The 26,155-nt window shown below is 49.7% G+C and overlaps 2 protein-coding genes across 7 annotated transcripts in view; one reads left to right on the forward strand and one right to left on the reverse strand.

Moving 5' to 3' along the window:
• GCDH (glutaryl-CoA dehydrogenase) overlaps positions 1-16,884 on the forward strand; it is a 24,292-nt gene extending 7,408 nt beyond the window's left edge. For both annotated transcript variants that reach the window (XM_075577490.1, XM_075577489.1), the window contains exons 3-12: positions 178-213; positions 471-611; positions 2,954-3,016; positions 4,919-5,089; positions 7,585-7,714; positions 8,284-8,500; positions 10,547-10,650; positions 11,897-12,022; positions 13,593-13,753; positions 15,544-16,884. In XM_075577490.1, the coding sequence (XP_075433605.1) occupies positions 178-213; positions 471-611; positions 2,954-3,016; positions 4,919-5,089; positions 7,585-7,714; positions 8,284-8,500; positions 10,547-10,650; positions 11,897-12,022; positions 13,593-13,753; positions 15,544-15,617 (1,223 nt within the window). In that variant the 3' untranslated portion in view covers positions 15,618-16,884. The remainder of the gene's footprint in view (positions 1-177; positions 214-470; positions 612-2,953; positions 3,017-4,918; positions 5,090-7,584; positions 7,715-8,283; positions 8,501-10,546; positions 10,651-11,896; positions 12,023-13,592; positions 13,754-15,543) is intronic.
• Positions 16,885-18,034: 1,150 nt separating this feature from the next.
• SYCE2 (synaptonemal complex central element protein 2) lies at positions 18,035-25,912 on the reverse strand. 5 transcript variants are annotated; one of them, XM_075577500.1, is made up of 4 exons: positions 23,434-23,514; positions 22,397-22,528; positions 19,616-19,823; positions 18,049-19,022 (listed from the first exon to the last, which is right to left on the reverse strand). In XM_075577500.1, the coding sequence occupies exons 2-4, from the start codon at positions 22,501-22,503 to the stop codon at positions 18,828-18,830; spliced, it is 510 nt and encodes a 169-aa protein (XP_075433615.1). In that variant the 5' UTR covers positions 22,504-22,528; positions 23,434-23,514; the 3' UTR covers positions 18,049-18,827. The 5 variants fall into 5 exon arrangements, with proteins under 5 accessions (XP_075433617.1, XP_075433615.1, XP_075433616.1 ...); XM_075577501.1 differs by lacking the exon at positions 23,434-23,514 and adding an exon at positions 22,947-23,031; XM_075577498.1 differs by having other exon boundaries at positions 18,050-19,022; positions 23,428-23,514.
• Positions 25,913-26,155: the final 243 nt, after the last annotated feature.

A 26,155-nucleotide genomic window follows, 5' to 3' on the forward strand; every position in this document is an offset into this window, starting at 1 on the left:
ACGAGAACACGAGAGAGGGAGAACGAGAGAGAGAGAACACGAGAGGGAGTGAGAGAGAGAACTCGAGGGAGAGAACACAAGGGGGAGGGAGAGAGAGACGGAGAACGAGAGAACACGAGAGAGAGACTGTTTGGATACTGAGCCACTCCCTATAACATCTCATTTCTCCACGTACAGATCACCAGGCCCAGAATGAGCAGAAAAGTGCAACGTGTGAGTGTGTTTATCCTGTTATTTCCACATCAGCATGGTCTGTATCCTGGTCAGTACATATGGTCCATTAAGGCCTGTGTCCTGTCTATACTGGATCAGTATATATGGTCCATTAAGGCCCGTATCCCATCTATACTGGATCAGTACATATGACCCGTTAAGGTCTGTCTACTGTCTATACTGGATCAGTACATTTAGTACATTAAGGCCCATGTCCTGTCAGTATATATGACCCATTAACACGCGTGTTCTCCCAGCCCGTGCGCCGTTTGACTGGCGGGACCCTCTGCGTTTGGACTCTCAGCTGACGGAGGAAGAGATTCTGATCCGAGATAGTTTCCGCTCTTACTGCCAGGACAAGCTGATGCCGCGTATACTCATGGCCAACCGCCACGAAGGTATCGCTCTCTTCTCCTGTACTGACCCCGCACGCACAGCTGTCACTGCAGCTCCACCCCGTCCTGCAACCTCACTGTTATTCCTGTACTGACCCCGCACGCACAGCTGTCACTACACCTCCTCCCCGTCCTGCAACCTCACTGTTATTCCTGTACTGACCCCGCACGCACAGCTGTCACTGCACCTCCATCCCGTCCTGCAACCTCACTGTTATTCCTGTACTGACCCCGCACGCACAGCTGTCACTGCACCTCCATCCCGTCCTGCAACCTCACTGTTATTCCTGTACTGACCCCGCACGTACAGCTGTCACTGCACCTCCATCCCGTCCTGCAACCTCACTGTTATTCCTGTACTGACCCCGCACGCACAGCTGTCACTGCACCTCCTCCCCGTCCTGCAACCTCGCTGCTATTCCTGTACTGACCCCGCACGTACAGCTGTCACTGCACCTCCACCCCGTCTTGCAACCTCACTGTTATTCCTGTACTGACCCCACACACACACAGCTGTCACTGCACCTCCTCCCCGTCCTGCAACCTCACTGTTATTCCTGTACTGACCCCGCACGCACAGCTGTCACTGCACCTCCTCCCGTCCTGCAACCTCACTGTTATTCCTGTACTGACCCCGCACGTACAGCTGTCACTGCACCTCCACCCTGTCCTGCAACCTCGCTGCTATTCCTGTACTGACCCCACACACACACAGCTGTCACTGCACCTCCACCACGTCCTGCAACCTCGCTACTATTCCTGTACTGACCCCGCACGCACAGCTGTCACTGCACCTCCTCCCCGTCCTGCAACCTCACTGTTATTCCTGTACTGACCCCGCACGCACAGCTGTCACTGCACCTCCACCCCGTCCTGCAACCTCACTGTTATTCCTGTACTGACCCCGCACGTACAGCTGTCACTGCACCTCCACCCTGTCCTGCAACCTCACTGTTATTCCTGTACTGACCCAGCACGTACAGCTGTCACTGCACCTCCACCCCGTCTTGCAACCTCACTGTTATTCCTGTACTGACCCCGCACGTACAGCTGTCACTGCACCTCCATCCTGTCCTGCAACCTCGCTGCTATTCCTGTACTGACCCCCCCCACACACACAGCTGTCACTGCACCTCCACCCTGTCCTGCAACCTCACTGTTATTCCTGTACTGACCCCGCACGTACAGCTGTCACTGCACCTCCACCCTCTCCTGCAACTCTCTGCTTCTCCTGTACTGACCCCGCACGTACAGCTGTCACTGCACCTCCACCCCGTCCTGCAACCTCGCTGCTATTCCTGTACTGACCACACACAGACAGCGAGCTCTGTCACTGCACCTCCACCCCGTCCTGCAACCTCACTGTTATTCCTGTACTGACCCCGCAGGTACAGCTGTCACTGCACCTCCACCCCGTCCTGCAACCTCGCTGCTATTCCTGTACTGACCACACACAGACAGCGAGCTCTGTCACTGCACCTCCACCCTGTCCTGCAACCTCGCTGCTATTCCTGTACTGACCCCACACACACACAGCTGTCACTGCACCTCCACCCCGTCCTGCAACCTCACTGTTATTCCTGTACTGACCACACACACACACAGCGAGCTCTGTCACTGCACCTCCACCCTGTCCTGCAACCTCGCTACTATTCCTGTACTGACCCCGCACATACAGCTGTCACTGCACCTCCACCCTGTCCTGCAACCTCGCTGCTATTCCTGTACTGACCCCACACACACACAGCTGTCACTGCACCTCCACCCTGTCCTGCAACCTCGCTGCTATTCCTGTACTGACCACACACACACACAGCGAGCTCTGTCACTGCACCTCCACCCCGTCCTGCAACCTCGCTACTATTCCTGTACTGACCCCGCACATACAGCTGTCACTGCACCTCATCCCCATCCTGCAACTCTCTGCTTCTCCTGTACTTACCCCGCACATACAGCTGTCACTGCACCTCCACCCTGTCCTGCAACCTCGCTCCTATTCCTGTACTGACCCCGCACACGCACACACACACACACACACACACACACACACACACACACACACACACACCTCTGTCACTTCACCTCCATCCTGCCCTGCACCTCTCTACTATTCCTGTACTGACCCCCCCCCCCACACACACACACACACACAGCTCTGTCACTGCACCTCCACCCTGCCCTGCACCTCCACCCTGCCCTGCACCTCTCTGCTGTTCCTGTCCGCACACACACACAGCTCTCACCTCCGCTCCATTCCTCTCTGCTATTCCTTCACCGATCACGCAAACGCATCATGGGAAAGTCCTGTACTCCCCGTAACACACACGTCTCTCTTCCATCCACAGTATTCGACCGGGAGATTATCTCCGAGATGGGAGCACTTGGCGTTCTGGGATCTACAATTAAAGGTAACCGACCGATCTCTCCGTCCCCGTGGGACTCCTACCCTCCGAGTCACGGGATCAATCCCACCCTCCCCCCCACGCTACCACAAATAATAATTATTACTAATAACGATTAGCTGGCATAGTCTGTGCAGTCCCAGCTCTTGGGGTCGTGGCCCTTGCAGTCCCAGCTCTTGGGGTCGTGGCTCTGGCAGTCCCAGCTCTTGGGGTCGTGGCTCTGGCAGTCCCAGCTCTTGGGGTCGTAGCTCTGGCAGTCCCAGCTCTTGGGGTCGTGGCTCTTGCAGTCCCAGCTCTTGGGGTCGTGGCTCTTGCAGTCCCAGCTCTTGGGATCGTGGCTCTTGCAGTCTCAGCTCTTGGGGTCGTGGCCCTTGCAGTCCCAGCTCTTGGGGGCGTGGCTCTTGGGGTCGTGGCTCTTGCAGTCCCAGCACTTGGGGTCGTGGCTCTGGCAGTCCCAGCTCTTGGGGTCGTGGCTCTTGCAGTCCCAGCTCTTGGGATCGTGGCTCTTGCAGTCTCAGCTCTTGGGGTCGTGGCTCTTGCAGTCCCAGCTCTTGGGGTCGTGGCCCTTGCAGTCCCAGCTCTTAGGGCCGTGGCCCTTGCAGTCCCAGCTCTTGGGATCGTGGCTCTTGCAGTCCCAGCTCTTGGGGTCGTGGCCCTTGCAGTCCCAGCTCTTGGGGTCGTGGCTCTGGCAGTCCCAGCTCTTGGGGTCGTGGCTCTGGCAGTCCCAGCTCTTGGGGTCGTGGCCCTTGCAGTCCCAGCTCTTGGGGTCGTGGCCCTTGCAGTCCCAGCTCTTGGGATCGTGGCTCTTGCAGTCCCAGCTCTTGGGGTCGTGGCCCTTGCAGTCCCAGCTCTTAGGGCCGTGGCCCTTGCAGTCCCAGCTCTTGGGGTCGTGGCTCTGGCAGTCCCAGCTCTTGGGGTCGTGGCTCTGGCAGTCCCAGCTCTTGGGGCCGTGGCCCTTGCAGTCCCAGCTCTTGGGGTCGTGGCTCTGGCAGTCCCAGCTCTTGGGGTCGTGGCTCTGGCAGTCCCAGCTCTTGGGGTCGTGGCTCTTGCAGTCCCAGCTCTTAGGGCCGTGGCCCTTGCAGTCCCAGCTCTTGGGGTCGTGGCCCTTGCAGTCCCAGCTCTTGGGGTCGTGGCCCTTGCAGTCCCAGCTCTTGGGGTCGTGGCCCTTGCAGTCCCAGCTCTTGGGGTCGTGGCCCTTGCAGTCCCAGCTCTTAGGGCCGTGGCCCTTGCAGTCCCAGCTCTTGGGATCGTTGCTCTTGCAGTCCCAGCTCTTGGGATCGTGGCTCTTGCAGTCCCAGCTCTTGGGGTCGTGGCTCTTGCAGTCCCAGCTCTTGGGGTCGTGGCTCTTGCAGTCCCAGCTCTTGGGGCCGTGGCTCTTGGGGTCGTGGCTCTTGCAGTCCCAGCTCTTGGGGTCGTGGCTCTTGCAGTCCCAGCTCTTGGGGCCGTGGCTCTTGCAGTCCCAGCTCTTGGGGTCTTGGCTCTTGCGGTCCCAGCTCTTGCAGCTCTTGTGGTCCCAGCTCTTGGGGCCGTGTCTCTTGGGGTTGTGGCCCTTGCAGTCCCAGCTCTTGGGGTCGTGGCTCTTGCAGTCCCAGCTCTTGGGGTCGTGGCCCTTGCAGTCCCAGCTCTTGGGGTCGTGGCTCTTGCAGTCCCAGCTCTTGGGGTCGTGGCTATTGGCCACAAATCCATACAAACCAATCCTAATTGAATTTTAGTGTGCCACGAGCACAAAAAGGTCGAGAACCACCGATCTATAGGCGCTGCCAGCACTATATACGAATAAAATAAACATTATTAATAAACTCTGTATCGCTGCCGTGAATAAAATGGTAAGTGCGTTGGGAACTCCCGTTCCTGCTGGCGTAGGGCTGTCTTTACCCAGCCGTGGCCTCTGTTTTTGTGGCATGCCAGGGTACGGCTGTGCTGGGACGTCTTCGGTGGCGTACGGGCTGTTGGCGCGCGAGGTGGAGAGGGTGGACAGCAGCTATCGCTCTGTGATGAGCGTCCAGTCGTCCCTTGTCATGCATCCAATCTACGCGTACGGGACCGAGGAGCAGAAGCAAAGATACCTGCCCAGGCTGGGTACGTATAAGGGAGGCTGGCACTGCCGCTGCCCGCGCTGTGTATACATGGCATGGTGTAGTAGTGCGAGAGGGGGAGGCTGGCACTGGCGCTGCCCGCGCTGTGTATACATGGCATGGTGTAGTGGTGTGTGTGAGGGGGAGGCTGGCACTGCCGCTGCCCGCGCTGTGTATACATGGCATGGTGTAGTAGTGCGAGAGGGGGAGGCTGGCACTGCCGCTGCCCGCGCTGTGTATACATGGCATGGTGTAGTGGTGTGTGTGAGGGGGAGGCTGGCACTGCCGCTGCCCGCGCTGTGTATACATGGCATGGTGTAGTAGTGTGAGAGGGGGAGGCTGGCACTGCCGCTGCCCGCGCTGTGTATACATGGCATGGTGTAGTAGTGCGAGAGGGGGAGGCTGGCACTGGCGCTGCCCGCGCTGTGTATACATGGCATGGTGTAGTGGTGTGTGTGAGGGGGAGGCTGGCACTGCCGCTGCCCGCGCTGTGTATACATGGCATGGTGTAGTAGTGTGAGAGGGGGAGGCTGGCACTGCCGCTGCCCGCGCTGTGTATACATGGCATGGTGTAGTAGTGTGAGAGGGGGAGGCTGGCACTGCCGCTGCCCGCGCTGTACCTGTGCTGTGTATATATGGCAGGGTGTAGTAGTGTGTGTGAGGGGGAGGCTGGCACTGCCGCTGCCCGCGCTGTACCTGTGCTGTGTATACATGGCATGGTGTAGTAGTGTGTGTGAGGGGGAGGCTGGCACTGCCGCTGCCCGCGCTGTACCTGTGCTGTGTATACATGGCATTGTGTAGTAGTGTGTGTGAGGGGGAGGCTGGCACTGTCGTAGCCCCCGCTGTACCTGTGCTGTGTATACATGGCATGGTGTAGTAGTGTGTGTGTGAGGGGGAGGCTGGCACTGCCGCTGCCCGCGCTGTACCTGTGCTGTATATACATGGCATGGTGTAGTAGTGTGTGTGAGGGGGAGGCTGGCACTGCCGCTGCCCACGAGGTATCTGTGCTGTGTATACATGGCATGGTGTAGTAGTGTGTGTGGGGGGGAGGCTGGAACTGCCGCTGCCCGCGCTGTACCTGCGCTGTGTATACATGGCATGGTGTAGTAGTGTGTGTGTGTGAGGGGAGGCTGGCACTGCCCGCGCTGTACCTGTGCTGTGTATACATGGCATGGTGTAGTAGTGTGTGGGGGGGGGGGGCTGGCACTGTCGCTGCCCGCGCTGTACCTGTGCTGTGTATACATGGCATGGTGTAGTAGTGTGTGTGAGGGGGAGGTTGGCACTGCCGCTGCCCGCGCTGTACCTGTGCTGTGTATACATGGCATGGTGTAGTAGTGTGTGTGAGAGGGGGAGGCTGGCACTGCCGCTGCCCGCACTGTACCTGTGCTGTATATACATGGCATGGTGTAGTAGTGTGTGTGAGGGGGGAGGCTGGCACTGCCCGCGCTGTACCTGTGCTGTGTATACATGGCATGGTGGAGTAGTGTGTGTGAGGGGGAGGCTGGCACTTCCGCTGCCCGCACTGTGTATACATGTCATGGTGTAGTAGTGTGTGTGAGGGGGAGGCTGGCACTGCCACTGCCCGCGCTGTACCTGTGCTGTGTATACATGGCATGGTGTGTAAGTGTGTGTGAGGGGGAGGCTGGCACTGCCGCTGCCCGCGCTGTATCTGTGCTGTGTATACATGGCATGGTGTAGTAGTGTGTGTGAGGGGGAGGCTGACACTGCCGCTGCCCGCGCTGTACCTGTGCTGTGTATACATGGCATGGTGTAGTAGTGTGTGTGAGGGGGAGGCTGGCACTGCCGCTGCCCGCGCTGTACCTGTGCTGTGTATACATGGCATGGTGTAGTAGTGTGTGTGAGGGGGAGGCTGGCACTGCCGCTGCCCGCACTGTACCTGTGCTGTGTATACATGGCATGGTGTATGTGTGTGTGAGGGGGAGGCTGGCACTGCCGCTGCCCGCGCTGTACCTGTGCTGTGTATACATGGCATGGTGTAGTAGTGTGTGTGAGGGGGAGGCTGGCACTGCCGCTGCCCGCGCTGTACCTGTGCTGTGTATACATGGCATGGTGTAGTAGTGTGTGTGAGGGAGAGGCTGGCACTGCCGCTGCCCGCGCTGTACCTGTGCTGTGTATACATGGCATGGTGTAGTAGTGTGTGTGTGAGGGGAGGCTGGCACTGCCGCTGCCCGCGCTGTACCTGTGCTGTGTATACATGGCATGGTGTAGTGTGTGTGAGGGGGAGGCTGGCCATGCTGCTGCCCGCGCTGTACCTGTGCTGTGTATACATGGCATGGTGTAGTAGTGTGTGTGTGAGGGGGAGGCTGGCACTGCCGCTGCCCGCACTGTACCTGTGCTGTGTATACATGGCATGGTGTAGTAGTGTGTGTGTGTGTGTGTGTGTGTGTGTGTGTGTGTGTGTGTGTGTGTGTGTGTGTGTGTGTGTGTGTGTGTGTGTGTGTCTCACTGCTGGTTATATATAACTTTATCTCTTGGCAGCGAGAGGAGAGCTGCTGGGCTGTTTCGGGCTCACAGAACCAAACCACGGCAGTGACCCGTCTGGGATGGAGACCCGAGCACTTTACAACTTGGGGAGCAAAACCTACACACTCAATGGATCCAAAACCTGGTATGGGCACCTGATCATGAACACGCCGCACTGTATAATAATGCTGAGTATCTCTATACACTGATAATGAACACGCCGCGCTGTATAATGATGCTGAGTATCTCTATACACTGATAATGAACACGCAGCGCTGTATAATAATGCTGAGTATCTCTATACACTGATAATGAACACGCTGCGCTGTATAATGATGCTGAGTATCTCTATACACTGATGATAACACGCTGCGCTGTATAATGATGCTGAGTATCTCTATACACTGATAATGAACACGCTGCGCTGTATAATGGTGCTGAGTATCTCTATACACTGATGATGAACACGCTGCGCTGTATAATGGTGCTGAGTATCTCTATACACTGATGATGAACACGCTGCGCTGTATAATGGTGCTGAGTATCTCTATACACTGATGATGAACACGCCGCGCTGTATAATGATGCTGAGTATCTCTATACACTGATGATGAACACGCTGCGCTGTATAATGGTGCTGAGTATCTATACACTGATGATGAACACGCTGCGCTGTATAGTGGTGCTGTGTATCCCTCATGGTTCTCTTCATAGGATCACTAACTCCCCCATCGCGGACCTGTGTGTGGTTTGGGCGGTGTGTGGGGATGGGAAGATCAGGGGGTTCCTTGTAGAGAGGGGGACGAAGGGTCTGTCCACCCCCAAAATAGAGGGCAAGTTCTCCCTGCGAGCCTCGGCCACGGGGATGATCCTGCTGGAGGACGTGGAGATACCCGAGGAAAACCTGCTCCCTCACGTCACCGGGCTGGCGGTGAGATGTATCCCTGTAACCCCTCCTAGTGCCCCATATAACCCCTCCTACTGCCCCATATAACCCTCCCTGTAACCCCTCCTACTGCCCCATATAACCCTCCCTGTAACCCCTCCTACTGCCCCATATAACCCCTCCTACTGCCCCATATAACCCTCCCTGTAACCCCTCCTACTGCCCCATATAACCCTCCCTGTAACCCCTCCTACTGCCCCATATAACCCCTCCTACTGCCCCATATAACCCCTCCCTGTAACCCCTCCTACTGCCCCATATAACCCCTCCCTGTAACCCCTCCTACTGCCCCATATAACCCCTCCTACTGCCCCATATAACCCCTCCTACTGCCCCATATAACCCTCCCTGTAACCCCTCCTACTGCCCCATATAACCCCTCCTACTGCCCCATATAACCCCTCCCTGTAACCCCTCCTACTGCCCCATATAACCCCTCCTACTGCCCCATATAACCCCTCCCTGTAACCCCTCCTACTGCCCCATATAACCCCTCCTACTGCCCCATATAACCCCTCCTACTGCCCCATATAACCCTCCCTGTAACCCCTCCTACTGCCCCATATAACCCTCCCTGTAACCCCTCCTACTGCCCCATATAACCCCTCCCTGTAACCCCTCCTACTGCCCCATATAACCCTCCCTGTAACCCCTCCTACTGCCCCATATAACCCTCCCTGTAACCCCTCCTAGTGCCCCATATAACCCCTCCTACTGCATCATATAACCCCTCCCTGTAACCCCTCCTACTGCCCCATATAACCCTCCCTGTAACCCCTCCTACTGCCCCATATAACCCCTCCTACTGCCCCATATAACCCCTCCTACTGCCCCATATAACCCCTCCCTATAACGCCTCCTACTGCCCCATATAACCCCTCCTACTGCCCCATATAACCCCTCCCTGTAACCCCTCCTAGTGCCCCATATAACCCCTCCTACTGCCCCATATAACCCCTCCCTGTAACCCCTCCTACTGCCCCATATAACCCTCCCTGTAACCCCTCCTACTGCCCCATATAACCCCTCCTACTGCCCCATATAACCCCTCCTACTGCCCCATATAACCCCTCCCTATAACGCCTCCTACTGCCCCATATAACCATTCCCTGTAACCCCTCCTACTGCCCCATATAACCCCTCCCTATAACCCCTCCTACTGCCCCATATAACCCCTCCTACTGCCCCATATAACCCCTCCCTATAACGCCTCCTACTGCCCCATATAACCACTCCCTGTAACCCCTCCTACTGCCCCATATAACCCTCCCTATAACCCCTCCTACTGCCCCATATAACCCTCCTACTGCCCCATATAACCCCTCCCTATAACCCCTCCCTATAACCCCTCCTACTGCCCCATATAACCCTCCTACTGCCCCATATAACCCCTCCCTGTAACTCCTCCTACTGCCCCATATAACCCTCCTACTGCCCCATATAACCCCTCCCTGTAACTCCTCCTACTGCTCCATATAACCCTCCTACTGCCCCATATAACCCCTCCCTGTAACTCCTCCTACTGCCCCATATAACCCTCCTACTGCCCCATATAACCTCCCTATAACTCCTCCTATTACTCCATATAACCTCCCTATAACTCCTCCTATTACCCCATATAACCCTCCTACTGCCCCATATAACCCCTCCCTATAACTCCTCCTATTACTCATATAACCTCCCTATAACTCCTCCTATTACCCCATATAACTCCTCCTATTGCCCCATATAACCCCTCCCTATAACTCTTCCTATTGCCCCATATAACCCTCCCTATAACTCCTCCTACTGCCCCATATAACCCTCCCTATAACCACTCCTACTGCCCCATATAACCCCTCCTACTGCCCCATATAACCCTCCCTATAACTCCTCCTATTGCCCCATATAACCTCTTCCTATAACGCCTCCTATTGCCCCATATAACCTCTCCCTATAACTCCTCCTATTACTCCATATAACTCCTCCTATTGCCCCATATAACATCTCCCTATTACCCCATATAAGCCCTCCCTGTGTTTCGCTCTGTAGGGCCCCTTTGGTTGTCTAAACAATGCCCGTTACGGTATTTCCTGGGGAGTTCTGGGTGCGGCTGAATTCTGTCTTCATACAGCGAGGCAGTACACTTTGGACAGGTATGAACTTTAAGTTTGTTGTGTGGATTAAGGATCTAGTGGGTAAAGGTGACACAGTGACACAGACAGGAGGGAGCTATGGGACATGGAGTCTGTCCCTCCCCCCGCAGGGTGACACAGTGACACAGACAGGAGGGAGCTATGGGACATGGAGTCTGTCCCTCCCCCCGCAGGGTGACACAGTGACACAGACAGGAGGGAGCTATGGGACATGGAGTCTGTCCCTCCCCCCGCAGGGTGACACAGACAGGAGGGAGCTATGGGACATGGAGTCTGCCCCTCCCCCCGCAGGGTGACACAGTGACACAGACAGGAGGGAGCTATGGGACATGGAGTCTGTCCCTCCCCCCGCAGGGTGACACAGTGACACAGACAGGAGGGAGCTATGGGACATGGAGCCTGTCCCTCCCCCCGCAGGGTGACACAGTGACACAGACAGGAGGGAGCTATGGGACATGGAGTCTGTCCCTCCCCCCACAGGGTGACACAGTGACACAGACAGGAGGGAGCTATGGGACATGGAGTCTGTCCCTCCCCCCACAGGGTGACACAGTGACAGACAGGAGGGAGCTATGGGACATGGGATCTGTCCCTCCCACCGCAGGGTGACACAGTGACACAGACAGGAGGGAGCTATGGGACATGGAGTCTGTCCCTCCCCCCGCAGGGTGACACAGTGACACAGACAGGAGGGAGCTATGGGACATGGAGTCTGTCCCTCCCACCGCAGGGTGACACAGACAGGAGGGAGCTATGGGACATGGAATCTGTCCCTCCCCCGCAGGGTGACACAGACAGGAGGGAGCTATGGGACACGGCGTCTGTCCCTCCCCCCGCAGGGTGACACAGTGACACAGACAGGAGGGAGCTATGGGACATGGGGTCTGTCCCTCCCCCCGCAGGGTGACACAGTGACACAGACAGGAGGGAGCTATGGGACATGGAGTCTGTCCCTCCCCCCGCAGGGTGACACAGTGACACAGACAGGAGGGAGCTATAGGACATGGAGTCTGTCCCTCCCCCCGCAGGGTGACACAGTGACACAGACAGGAGGGAGCTATGGGACATGGAGTCTGTCCCTCCCCCCGCAGGGTGACACAGTGACACAGACAGGAGGGAGCTATGGGACATGGAGTCTGTCCCTCCCCCCGCAGGGTGACACAGTAACACAGACAGGAGGGAGCTATGGGACGTGGTGCCTGTCCCTCCCCCCGCAGGGTGACACAGCCTTTCTTCTCTCCTGTAGGATCCAGTTTAGGGTGCCTCTGGCCAGGAACCAGCTTATCCAGAAGAAGTTGGCGGACATGCTGACAGAAATCACGATCGGCCTCCAGGCCTGCCTGCAGCTCGGCCGCCTCAAAGACCAGGAGAAGTAAGTGGCCGGACACACCACATGTGCTGGGATCGGGATGGAAACGTGTCCCTAGCATTACTACTTCCCGTGGCCACTTTCCGTGGCAACGGTGCCAACCCAAAACACAACCTTTTTTTGTAAACCCACTTCCCCCAACCAATCCAACCCGTGCTAATAGCAAAGATGAGGCTGCTTTTGTTTCTCCGGTGCCGGCGTGACGGGCTCTCTCGCCCCCTCTCGCCCCGTTCTGTGTAGGGTATTTTTTTATTATAATAAAAAAAAAACAATTTTACAAACATATCAATACAAAAGCAACAAACTTAAGTTAAAATATACAATTTTAGAGAATATTTACACCATATACAGAATATATTTACGCACATCTGAACACCCGCCCACCTTCTCTCCCAGGACGGTATATCCCGCCTGCCTTTCTCCCTCTGCTTTATTTGCTGTATCTGCTCTATGCCCCTGTCCCACTGCGCAGGTTACAGGCGAGAGATCCTTTCCTGTGGAGAGAAGACTGCGGGTGATCCCCAGCCTGTAATTAACACCACTGTGCTGCCGCTGTAACCCTGCAAGTGATCCCTAAACAAACCATACGCCACCTCCCTATACATGTGGCATTTTAATGCTGGCATCCGTGTGGAGGCGGCCATACTCTCCCACGTCTCCCCTGCGTAGGGACCACTCAAGGAGGCGGTGCTCCATCGTCTCCAAGACCTCAACACAGGAATCGGGGGGCAGTTCCTGTCCTTAACAAACACACATATACCCAGTAAGCTCATTTAGGCCCCAAAAGTTACGTGTGTGTGTGTGTGTGTGTGTGTGTGTGTGTGTGTGTGTGTGTGTGTGTGTGTGTGTGTGTGTGTGTGTGTGTGTGTGTGTGTGTGCGTGCGTGCGTGCGTGCGTGCGTGCGTGCGTGCGTGCGTGCGTGCGTGCGTGCGTGCGTGCGTGCGTGCTACTGGGCATGGCAATATATATTACAAACAAACACAAACAGAGCCCCGTGCTACATCCAATGGCAAAAATACACAGTGAAATACCTATATATCTCTTGAATAAAAGGGTCATTTAGTTTAACACTTTGGCCAAAGCATTGTAAGCCTGTGAGCCTTACAGGCATGACCATAATTCACAGGTCCTAACACTCATTACAATTCTTAATAACCTGTACAATACTAGGAAGAATGATCATAATGGATCTGCCACAATCAGCTGCACGGTTCTACATCTGATTGAAATCAGAGCAGTTCCTGTCCTCCATGTGTTTATGTTTAAGGTTTGCCCTTGCATACAAACGCCCACGGAAGGCCGACCGGAGCGCATCCTGAACCCTAAAAGGGACTCTTGTGTCTAACAGATTTTGTAAGGCTTCTTTCTGGTGTACACCACAATGTTTCAGATCGAATGTCTGGACTCGTACCCTGCTCAATACCACCCAGTAGAGGGTTTTTTCCCCCTGGGTATAGAAGTAACTTCTGATGCTGTGACCTTACACTTTATTTAAAGGTTTTGCAGGTGACCCTCATGTATTCTGGCGTGTATACGCCCCTCGCTGTAATTCTTCCGATGCCGTTCTGTGTAGGGCCACCCCCGAGGTGATCTCTATGCTGAAGAGGAACTCGTGTGGCAAGGCGCTGGACATCGCCAGGCAGGCGCGGGACATGCTGGGGGGCAACGGGATTTCGGATGAGTATCACGTCATCCGTCACGTCATGAATCTGGAGGCTGTTAACACTTACGAAGGTATGGGAGGTGCCAGGCTCTGTATACCCTGTGTCCTGCCCTAGAGGTGCCAGGCTCTGTATACCCTGTGTCCTGCCCTAGAGGTGCCAGGCTCTGTATCCCCTGTGTCCAGCCCTAGAGGTGCCAGGCTCTGTATCCCCTGTGTCCTGCCCTAGAGGTGCCAGGCTCTGTATCCCCTGTGTCCTGTCCTAGAGGTGCCAGGCTCTGTATCCCTGTGTCCGGCTCTAGAGGTGCCAGGCTCTGTATCCCTGTGCCTGCCCTAGAGGTGCCAGGCTCTGTATCCCTGTGTCCTGCCCTAGAGGTGCCAGGCTCTGTATCCCTGTGTCCAGCCCTAGAGGTGCCAGGCTCTATATCCCCTGTATACAACAAAAGAAAGGGGAGCCCAATGATACATCCTATTGACAAAACATATACAGTATGGTAATAAGTATAAAGTTTAAATACTTTAATAATAATATTTACTTGGTTATTTAGTTAAACCCTTTGGCCAAAGCGTCATAAGCCTGCATACCACGTCAAGGTATAACGAAAATTAATGCAGGTCCTACACTACACTGTGAACCCTTCCCCTTTACCTCTGTATGGGGGGAAAGAACCATTATAGGTCCTGTTCTTTGCAGCAAAGTGAAAAGACCTCCCAAGTTAAAAAGGTGAGGAGCATTAATTTTGGTTATACCTTTAGTTTGAGCTAGCTGGGAATGTGTGTTAATCCATTTCTGACTAGTAACAGTTGTAATGGAGGTATGTATGGAGGTAGGTATCACCTCCCCCCCCCCCCCCCCCCCAGAGCTCACTCCTCCTCACCTTTTTAACTTGGGAGGTCTTTTCACTTTGCTGCAGGAACAGGACCTATTATGGTTCTTTCCCCTCATACAGAGGTAAAGGGGAAGGGCTCACAGTGTAGTGTAGGACCTGCATTAATTTTGGTTATACCTTGACGTGGCATGCAGGCTTATGACGCTTTGGCCAAAGTGTTTAACTAAATAACCAAGTAAATATTATTATTGAAGTATTTAAACTTTATACCTATTACTTTATGTTTTGGCAATGGGATGTAGCATTGGGCACCCCTGTCTTTTGATGTATACATTTGCCACGCCCAGTAGCTCTCTTTGTGACATACCCCGGTAAATATATATTCATGATGTGGTGGGTGTGGGAGTTTGAGCTAGCTGGGGAATGTGTGTTAATCTGTATCCACTGAGTCCAGTCCTAGAGGTGCCAGGCTCTGTATCCCCTGTGCCCAGCCCTAGAGGTGCCAGGCTCTGTATCCCCTGTGTCCGGTCCTAGAGGTGCCAGGCTCTGTATCCCCTGTGTCCTGCCTTAGAGGTGCCAGGCTCTGTATCCCCTGTACCAGCCCTAGAGGTGCCAGGCTCTGTATCCCCTGTGTCCGGTCCTAGAGGTGCCAGGCTCTGTATCCCCTGTGTCCTGCCCTAGAGGTGCCAGGCTCTGTATCCCCTGTACCAGCCCTAGAGGTGCCAGGCTCTGTATCCCGTGTCCGGTCCTAGAGGTTCCAGGCTCTGTATCCCCTGTGTCCTGCCCTAGAGGTGCCAGGCTCTGTATCCCCTGTGTCCGGCCTTAGAGGTGCCAGGCTCTGTATCCCCTGTGTCCGGTCCTAGAGGTTCCAGGCTCTGTATCCCCTGTGTCCTGCCCTAGAGGTGCCAGGCTCTGTATCCCTGTGTCCTGCCCTAGAGGTGCCAGGCTCTGTATCCCCTGTGTCCGGCCTTAGAGGTGCCAGGCTTTTCATAAAACAAAATGAACTCCTCTTTACCGTTTTATCCCCTTCCCAGGAACCCACGATGTTCACGCGTTAATTCTTGGACGAGCGATCACAGGACTGCAGGCGTTCACCGTCGGGAAATAAAAATGTCTGCCCCGGAACCAAAAAAAAACACCGACTTCATACCACCGGAATTTATTTATTCTCCGTGGGTAACTGCAACGGTTATTTCATTTTTTTTTTTTTTATTTTATTTTTTTTTTTAAGATCACTTCCAACAGGATCTTGTAGACTGAAATTCACTTTCTTTGTTATTTTGGCCCATACCAAGGATAAACTGAGCATTTTTTTACCTCCGCTCAGGGTTGCCACCTCTCCGGGTTTCGGGCCCTTGTCTCCGGGTTGCCGCTGTCAATCTCCGCTACGCGGCGTCACGTTGCCATGGCAACGCCAGGCAGCCATGTTCACTGCAGTTAGAGGGAGAATGGCAGCAGGTTGCCGGGAGACACCGCCGCACTAATTAAGGGATTTTTTTTATTTTTTCCGGGTTGGCCTTCAGTAGAAGCTGGCAACCCTGCCTCCGCTCCTAAAGTTCTTTAAAGATGGCGGACGCTCTTCCTGTCCAAATGTATTATTGTTTTCCCACGAAGTGGCCTTTTAATGTCTTTCTTTTCTTTGTCTGTATCACATCATTACTGTGAGCCTCCAAACCGTGGCCAGAGAAATATACATTTAACACTTCGATTATCTGGACCTTGGAAATGTCCGCCATTTTGAATTTTTGAAAGAACTCCTTTTTTTAAGTCAGCCCAAATAACTGAAATGTCAAAATCGATTCTTCTCTGAATCCCATCAGAGAACTGCAACAAAAATAATGTCATTCTAAAATAAAAATGGATTTTGAAGCGAAAGGTGACACACACTGTGCTCATTTTGCATGACATTACCCAGAATCCTTTGCTGCAGTCGAAGCATGGCATGCTAAGCGATGTTGTAGACCTGTGTGAGATGTGGATGTGCTCACACGTGATATTTTTATTTGATAAAGTAAATTGGAAAGATAATGGCGGTTTGCGTTCATCCACATTTTTGTTGTTGCAGTTCCTACTTGGGAATCTTTTGAGGGACTACATTTTTAATCCATTAAACCTACACGCAGATGTGTGAGGATTGGGTTGAAAAGTGCACTTTTACACGTCCATGAATAACTGCAAACTGTTTGAAAATTCAGGTTTCCAATGGAAAACACAAATCATGTATTAAAAACACGGTCTATTACATGTTTTTGTGTTATTAGGATTTCAACGTGTTTGCCGGAAAATTCAAATAATTTAATTCCCCCGCAGTCTGTGTAGTTGCTAAAAATTCGAACAAAATCAATTGCGTTTTAAGAGGTTTTGAACGGGGGGGGGGAACACTTAAAACTGTCAAATTCCTGGGCTGGAGATGAGTACCCTGCTTTAAGTGTACATGTTTCAAAAATAAACGGACACGTTAAAACAAGCACGAAACACAGGTCTTTATTAATACCACCACAACCATTTCCTAACCATAACCTTACTTCTGAAAGCAGCAGTTCTAGAATATGCATTGCAATTTCCCTCTCCTCTCCTATTTCGGGGTCTGGATGGGAGTAACCCCACAGTTAGGGAAATAACGCTATGTTAGTTATATCACACCTAACTGTGGGGTTACTACCATCCAGACCCCGAAATAAGAGAGGGAAATAACGCTATGTTAGTTATATCATACCTAACTGTGGGGTTACTCCCATCCAGACCCTGAAATAGGAGAGGGAAATAACGCTATGTTAGTTATATCATACCTAACTGTGGGGTTACTCCCATCCACACCCCGAAATAGGAGAGGGAAATAACGCTATGTTAGTTATATCATACCTAACTGTGGGGTTACTCCCATCCAGACCCCGAAATAGGAGAGGAGAGGGAAATAACGCTATGTTAGTTATATCATACCTACCTGTGGGGCTACTCCCATCCAGACCCCGAAATAGGAGAGGGAAATAACGCTATGTTAGTTATATCATACCTAACTGTGGGGTTACTCCCATCCAGACCCCGAAATAGGAGAGGGAAATAACGCTATGTTAGTTATATCATACCTAACTGTGGGGCTACTCCCATCCAGACCCCGAAATAGGAGAGGGAAATAACGCTATGTTAGTTATATCATACCTCTCCTATTTCGGGGTCTGGGTGGGAGTAACCCCACAGTTAGGTATGATATAACTAACATAGCGTTATTTCCCTCTCCTATTTCGGGGTGTGGATGGGAGTAACCCCACAGTTAGGTATGATATAACTAACATAGCGTTATTTCCCTCTCCTATTTCGGGGTTTGGGTGGGAGTAACCCCACAGTTAGGTATGATATAACTAACATAGCGTTATTTCCCTCTCCTATTTCGGGATCTGGGTGGGAGTAACCCCACAGTTAGGTATGATATAACTAACATAGCGTTATTTCCCTCTCCTATTTCAGGGTCTGGGTGGGAGTAACCCCACAGTTAGGTATGATATAACTAACATAGCGTTATTTCCCTCTCCTATTTCGGGGTCTGGATGGGAGTAACCCCACAGTTAGGTATGATATAACGAACATAGCGTTATTTCCCTCTCCTATTTCGGGATCTGGGTGGGAGTAACCCCACAGTTAGATATGATATAACTAACATAGCGTTATTTCCCTCTTCTATTTCGGGGTCTGGATGGGAGTAACCCCACAGTTAGGTATGATATAACTAACATAGCGTTATTTCCCTCTCCTATTTCGGGGTCTGGATGGGAGTAACCCCACAGTTAGGTATGATTTAGCTAACATAGCATTATTTCCCTCTCCTATTTCGGGGTCTGGATGGGAGTAACCACACAGTTTGTTATATCATACCTAACATAGCGTTATATCCACCTCCTCTTCTATTTTGGGGTCAGGATCAGGGTAACACTTATCGTCACGTAGTTGGAAGATACCCCACCATTATGCTACAATAACGCGACGTTACGCCTGTGCTAATGAGATGTATTTGGGACGCTGTTTTTACATATTAGCTTCGATGATACACGTTAACCTCGGGGAACACAACGCCCGCTCCTGATTGAGGTAACGTCACGTTATGAGCCTGGATTTAACTCTGCTTTGTGAATCCGGGCCTTCGTGTCAAATATCTTTTTTCAGTAACACCGGAGCAAGAACGAAACGGCAAAACCTTTCAAAAACCTAAACCGCAACGACCCTAAAACCAATTCTGGGGGGGTGGGAAACAAAAAATATGTTAGTCGGACATTCTACAATGCATCGCCCACCGCGCCAAATGAATATTCCCCCTCCCAAGATGTCAGATTTCCGGCTGCACGCAGAGGTCCTTGTACACGGTAACGACGGTCTGGCACACTTGCTTCAGTTCCCCCTGCAGCTGGCCGATCCGTTCGATGATTTCCGGGAGCTCCTGCAGCTTGTCCTGCAAGAGCGTGTTCTGATGGTCGTAATGGCGGTACATCCTGTCCTCCAGGCGCTGGGACAGCTCCGTCACCTTTTTGTATAGAGAGGGGGAAAGAGCCAACCGATTTAATACTTTGGAGAAGGGTCACTCGAAATGAACAACATTTGCCAAGCAGCAGCCGCTTTTAATCTGTTTGAACGTGCACCATTTTGTTGGATCGGGAAAGGAGGGGGGTCACCATTTTAGACTCCCGTTTAACCCTTTTGATTGCTCCATGAAGTAGTCGCTCTGTCACGGGAGGACCGTGACATAATGACTACGTCATGCTCAAAGGGCTTGGGTTTTTTTCCTACCTAGTGTGTGGCCATTTTGTCTACGATCTATATATCTCTATACAGCGTATATAATCTTGCTGCATTGTTATAAGATGTAGAAGACAGCTGTAGCAGGGGTTACGTCTCCTGTTAACGCTGGCTCGTCATTTAACAGCCGTGCTAATTAAAACAGAGTTTAATGAGCTAACAAACGCATTTTTCCGCTTTAACGGGGGTAATAACGACTGCTACAACCTGGCTCATTAATATTACGTATACTCCCATGAATTTTTATGTTACTTTAAAAGGACATTATTATGTATTGCTCTGTTTGTTGTTGTACAGTAGATTGCAAGCTTTTTTTCACACCTTCAGGGCGAGGCTGTCGTTAAAGTTTTTCATCATGGCCTGGTCTTGGTTGCGGCTCTCGTTAATTTTATCGATGAGGTGCTGCGCCCGGCTCTGCAGGGCCTCCATGCTGGCGTCCAGCGCGGCAAAATAGTTGGCGGATTTCCCCTCCGATCTGCCGGCGGCGGCCATTTCTGCCGCAGGGGTGGGTAGCGAGGGGCTCTGGGGCCTAGCGGGAGGGAAAAGCCACGTTTTATTTAATTTTATTTCGAAATAACCCGGCTTTATCTCAGAACATGTTGACGTTTGTGAAGAGACACAGGTTATACATCGATAAAAAAAATATATATTTCACCAAAATAAAGCGATATCTATATATCTATATATATACTGTATATATATATATATATATAGTATTTCTCATATCTAAGTTCGAATAATTAAATACACACTGTTTTAAATAATTATTTCTGTTCGCATCTCGCAGTTTAAAAAAAATGTACAAAAAATAATGGATTTCTATTATCTAACATTGATAAAATGTATATAAAATAATAACAAAAAAAAATAAAAATATATATAATGAAAGTGATTAGTGTATTTTTTTATCTAACATTGATGAAATGATATCATAACCACTATATATGTATATATACAGTATGTAATGAAAGTGATATGATTACCTGTGAGAAGTGTATTTCTGCTGTGTAAAAATGTTCTTAAACATGATTTCAAGCGGCATGCCCGCTATAGTCAATGTAAAAAAAAGTGTGTGTTTTGTGTGTGTATTATGTGCACACACACGTAGGTGTGTATATATGTATTTGTTTGTATATACGCTTTATTCAATGTAAAAAAGAAGTGTATTTAATTACTTGCGCGTGTGTGTGGACACTAAACAGAGAAAAAAATGCTCAGGAAACTCAAGTTAATGGTACCCACAAAGGATTAAATACCTCACAATACCAATATACAAGGTGCCAGCTCTCATGGTGCTGTGAGGTATATATACTATGTAAATAACAAAAGGACCTCCCTAAAGAAGCACTCCGGGGAGACCCCAAAATACAAGTTTTATTTAGGCAAACGGAAAATATAAAACACGGAATAAGTAACGACACAAAGTGAAGTCATCTGCGCAATAAAAACACGACGGCCCCAATCCAGAGCGAGGCCGCGTTTATAGTGACGGCGACGCGGCCGATGACGTCACCCGTCGCCGCTGGCGAAAGTTAAACTTTAGTTTTAAGCGCCGGCGACAAGGCCAGTGACGTCACCGAGGGCAGCGCTCTGCGATTGGTTTAGAGACGGTCACGTGGCGACAGTCTCAAAAAATGAAATTTAACCGGCTTCAACATTTTTGGTCGCTCCGTCGCCGCCGCCGCGCTTACTATAAGCGCATGCGACGGATTCAGTTGATTTGTTTTGGAGCGACGTCGCGTCGCCGGCACTATAAGCGCAGCTTAAGAGTGAGGTACTTTTTCTATTGTATTTCCTACGGATCGGGGCGAGTTTGTATTTTACAGATTACTTTGTCTCCACTTTGTGTCAATTAGATGGCGTATTTATTTATTCAGTGTTTTGTATTTTCCGTTTTGTCTAAATACACATTTTGTATTTTTTTTGAGATATATATATATAGACATATGGAGACCAGGGGATCCTGATAGCCAAAAAGAGACAGCACACTGCAGGTATGGTATCAAAAAAGTGTATTCAGTAACACAAGGCCGCCAACGTTTCGGTCCTCCCAACGGGACCTTCCTCAGGGCAGTGCCCTCAGGAAGGTCCCGTTGGGAGGACCGAAACGTTGGCGGCCTTGTGTTACTGAATACACTTTTTTGATACCATACCTGCAGTGTGCTGTCTCTTTTTGGCTATCAGGATCCCCTGGTCTCCATATGTCTACATACTCTCTATGGGACAAGCATCTGCCTCCTGTAACAAAACCGTGAGTGCTAATCTCCATACCTGACTATATATATATATATATATATATATATATATATATATATATATATATATATATATATATATATATATATATATATATATATATATATATATATATATAGTTATAGTACCTGCAACAGACCCCACAAATTAAAGTATCTAAATCAGAATAGATTAAGGCTATTAATCAAAGCCCCTGATGGTGCTAGTTTAATTATGTTTTAAATAAATATATATATATATATACATACACACACACACACCACACACCACACACCACACACCACACACCACACACCACACACACACACGCGAAAGAGAAAGTATCCCACAGAAAAAATATAAATGCATTCGACATCACTAAAAAACATAATAAATACATAATAATAAATGTATATTTTTCTGTATACCGAAGTGCTTTCTGTGGGAAACTTTCTCTTTATTGATATATATTCATAGTTAAACAAAAATTAAAATGCTACTTTAGAAATATAAACCGTGTATTCATTTTATTTGAAACGGTTTCTATAACAATAATCTTATTTTATCTCGGCGCATAGGCCAATGGGAAATTCATCCTTTAATCCCTCCAAATAAAAAAAATCAGAAAAGAATTGCTCATGAAGTTGCAAAGGGGTCTTTTTTATTTTTAAAAGATATTGTATATACATATATATATATATTTGAAGTCTCTAGGAAATAGCGTCCAGTACGTAATGTTTTTTTTTTAGTTTATTGATTTGAAAATCCAGGAAACCGATGCGGGATATTTTTGTTATGGTGATTTATTTGGGAGGGATTGAAGGTGGGTTTCGTTGAGTGACGAGGTTTGCCCCGTGTAACCCTCACCGAGAGGCCGCTTCGTTAGGAGGCAGGCCCGCCCTATCTAACGGGGAAAAACACGGGACCAGTGGCCTCTCCTGGTCCTCTCGGGCTTCGAATTCGCGGTCGGACATTTTGAGCGTTTATCTGATGGGTGAACTGAAGGGAGGAAAAAAAAATATGTTTTGTTTCTGATCACGAAGACACAATGGGGAAAAAGCTGTAATTAATGGAAGAGTGAGAAATGTATATTATTAAAGAAAAAACATTTTCCATATATATATATATATATATATATATATATATATATATATATATTATAGTGTGTATTTGATATTTTTTCTCCAAGGCCTAGTGTACCTACTTCCGTGTCTGGTGTCTGTATATACACACACACACAGTATATTAAATATTTAGAGGGGATTTAAAATCTCATTCCTTATAAACGCTGTCTTAAAAGCAGCCATTATGAGTGTTCATTTCATGATTACCCTTCTTGTTATTGGGTTACAAGAGGGAATAGGTTGCTGCAGACAAAATGGATTCCTTAACCAATGTGTGTGTTAGAGAACCACACCTTTTAAAGGCTTAATTTTAAACAATTAGATGGTCCTTATGTGGATAAAGGTATATTTTTTAACAGAAAAAGTAGTGTGTGTGTGTGTGTGTGTGTGTGTGTGTGTGTGTGTGTGTGTGTGTGTGTGTGTGTGTGTGTGTGTGTGTGTGTGTGTGTGTGTGTGTGTGTGTGTGTGTGTGTGTGTGTGTGTGTGTGTGTGTGTGTGTGTGTGTGTGTGTGTGTGTGTGTGTGTGTGTGTGTGTGTGTGTGTGTGTGTGTGTGTGTGTGTGTGTGTGTGTGTGTGTGTGTGTGTGTGTACGTGTGTACAAACACACACAAAATATAGTATAGCACTTTCAGAAGCTGATTCGTGTGGAGAAATTGTTGCACCTCCCTAACTTTCTCCTGTTACTATAACATGGGTGTGAGCGGGAAGGAATGCCTTCATTCAGATATTGTTTGATATCAAATGAAACATTGGTGCTGCATTGATTTCTCTCACATCCACCTCAGCTCTTCGAATAAGCGCGGCGGGGAAAACAAAAAGAGTCGGGGAAAAAAGGCGGAGCGGTTTGAAACACCCGGCCACCGTTACCAGCCGAGCAAGGCGTGCTGTCTCTATGGGGCGTGAGCAGCTTTTTGAGGTGGGAACAGCTGTGATTGGACTACGCGGGGTCTGGGGCTGTGATTGGCTGGAGAGCGCGCGAGCGCATAAAGGGGTTGGGGACTGGTTTCCAATAGAGGTTAAAGGCGGGAAACGGGAGGGGAATATGGCCGCCCGTCAAATAAATATTACGTTATGCAGTTATATTAATAAAAGTGATAAGAGAAGATGAATTGAAGGACGGGGAGCAAATAATTAACTTGCAATGTCAATAGCCTGGAACTCAAACCTGTGCTTTGTCATTGGGAGCAGTTGGGCTCAGCTGGCCCCTCATTATCTCCTCTATAAATCCCACATCTGTAGGATCTGCACACTTTAGGTTGTTAGTCTGATCCTACAGGTCAGTCTCAGTCATTGAATGCTTTGAAAGGCAGCTATGTCCATACTATGAAGCAATGACCCATACACATTAATCTCAGCATCAAGAGGGTGATCCTAATACTGTTTATGGGGGCAGCTGAAGTGTATAAGGCAACTGCTGTTTGTTAAAGGGTGATCCTACTAAATGCTGGGGGGATACAATATGTATATGAATGTGATCCTATTAAAGTCTATGGAGTAACTGATGTGTGTAAGAGGGTGATCCTATTAAAGTATATGGGGCAGCTCATGTGTGTAATAGGGAGATTATATTAAAGTATAATATAAGGTACTGTAACTGGCGTTTGTAAAAAGGTAATCCTATGAAATTCTGTGGGGATAGATGTAAGTGGATAATCCTATTAAAGTTTATAGGGGTACACTGATGTAAGAAGATGTGATCCTATTAAAGTTTATATGGGTACACTGGTGTGTGTGATCCTATTAAAGTTTACAGGGGTACCCTGGTGTGTGTAAGAGGGTGTGATCCTATTAAAGTTTATAGGGGTACCCCCTATGAAAGTCTATGGGGGAATGTTGGAGGGTGATTCTATTAAAGTCTGGAGGGGCAACTAAAATCAAAGGGATAGAAGATGAATATAAGAAGGGTATCCTATTAAAGTCTTTGCGGACAAATGTCCTGTGTAAGACGGTAACCATGTTCAATTATGTGGGGTTTCACTGATATAAGGGGGCGATCATGTTTTTAAATCTATGGGATCAACTGATGGGTGTAAGAGTGTGACCGTATTAAAGTTTGTGGAGGAGACTGGTGTATAAGAGGGTGATCCTGATAAAGTGTCCGAGGGAAACTGACGTGTGTAATAGTGTGTGACCCTATTAAAGTTTATGGGGGAAACGGATATATGTAAGGCAGTGACCGTGTGTATTTAATAGGATGGGTGGGATGAACAGAAAGATAACAGCCTCACATCGGTACATGAAGAATCATTCCCTGTGAGTCAGCAAATCCAAAAATACCCCGAGTGAGCACAATCACATCTCAGGCAGGTCTGCCACCCTGCCTTTCCCCATTATCTCTTTGTGCTTCCGCTGCAGCAAGGGATTCTGGGTAATGGCATGCAAATGAGCACTCACAGTGCGTCTCCTTTAGCTTCCTGTCCATTGTAACATGGATGGATCCCCTATAAGCATACGCCTGTTGTATTACACGGCTTTTTAAGCACAGCCTGTGGTTACAGAAGTGCAAAGCCAGTAACCCTACTCACAGACAGCCGTTCCCACCTCTTCGGTCTCAGTGTGCGGCTGGTTATACTGGCGTTGCAATGTGACGCTGGGAGTGGGTACCAGCAGACACAAAGCAACCTCAATAGTTTGAATGGAAAGACTCATTTCTCTAGCGTCCCGCGACAGCCGTTGTTACTAACTGTGCGACGTCTTTCGCCTTTCCTGATAACACGACGTCGTGTGAAGTGAAATAAAGTGAGAATTAATTCTGCCACCCTTGGCGTGAGAGAAAGAATTTAATTTTTTTTTTAAATGTAAAAATAGAGAATATAACCATTCCATCCGAACATGAAATTGTGTTTTATTTTCATCATAATTAGTTACGCTTTTATAAAACGCACGCGGTGATTTATACGCAATCAGTATTCATTTATTTTATTTGTATATTAGTGCTATTAATATTACAGACACTTTAAAATACAAAATAATACAGATATGTCACATACTAGTAGTGGCGAGAAAACCATTGGGAGTGAGGAATCTTACCCCGCAGAGCTTACACTCTAATATATACAGAGGGATACAGGTACAATACAGGGAGAGGAGGGACCATTGGGAGAAGGGAATCCTGCCCCGCAGAGCTTACACTCCTGAAAACCTTAACCCCTTACCCTAACTTTAACCTCTTACCCTAAAAACCTTAACCACTGTGACCGCAGCCTTCTCAGGGGTACCAAGAACTGGAGACGGGTTCAGTGAGTATCAAGGAATCTTTATTGCGAGTGCACAAGGAGATCACACTGAAGCCGCTTGCTAATGTGTAATCTGGGGTGAGGTAATACCAACCCAAGTATGTATATCCTTGGTTACAGAAAATAAGGCCCTATTACAATCTAACAACTCTACATATGCTTTATTTGAGCTTGGGTAGCATAAAACACCTCCCTCCCATTATAGTTGTTTTTACTAAAGTTAAGTTTCAATTTCTTTAGGAAGCACAGGATGTCCTGAAATAGTC

The sequence above is a fragment of the Ascaphus truei genome, chromosome 20, assembly GCF_040206685.1.
Source record: "Ascaphus truei isolate aAscTru1 chromosome 20, aAscTru1.hap1, whole genome shotgun sequence".
NCBI lineage: Eukaryota > Metazoa > Chordata > Amphibia > Anura > Ascaphidae > Ascaphus > Ascaphus truei.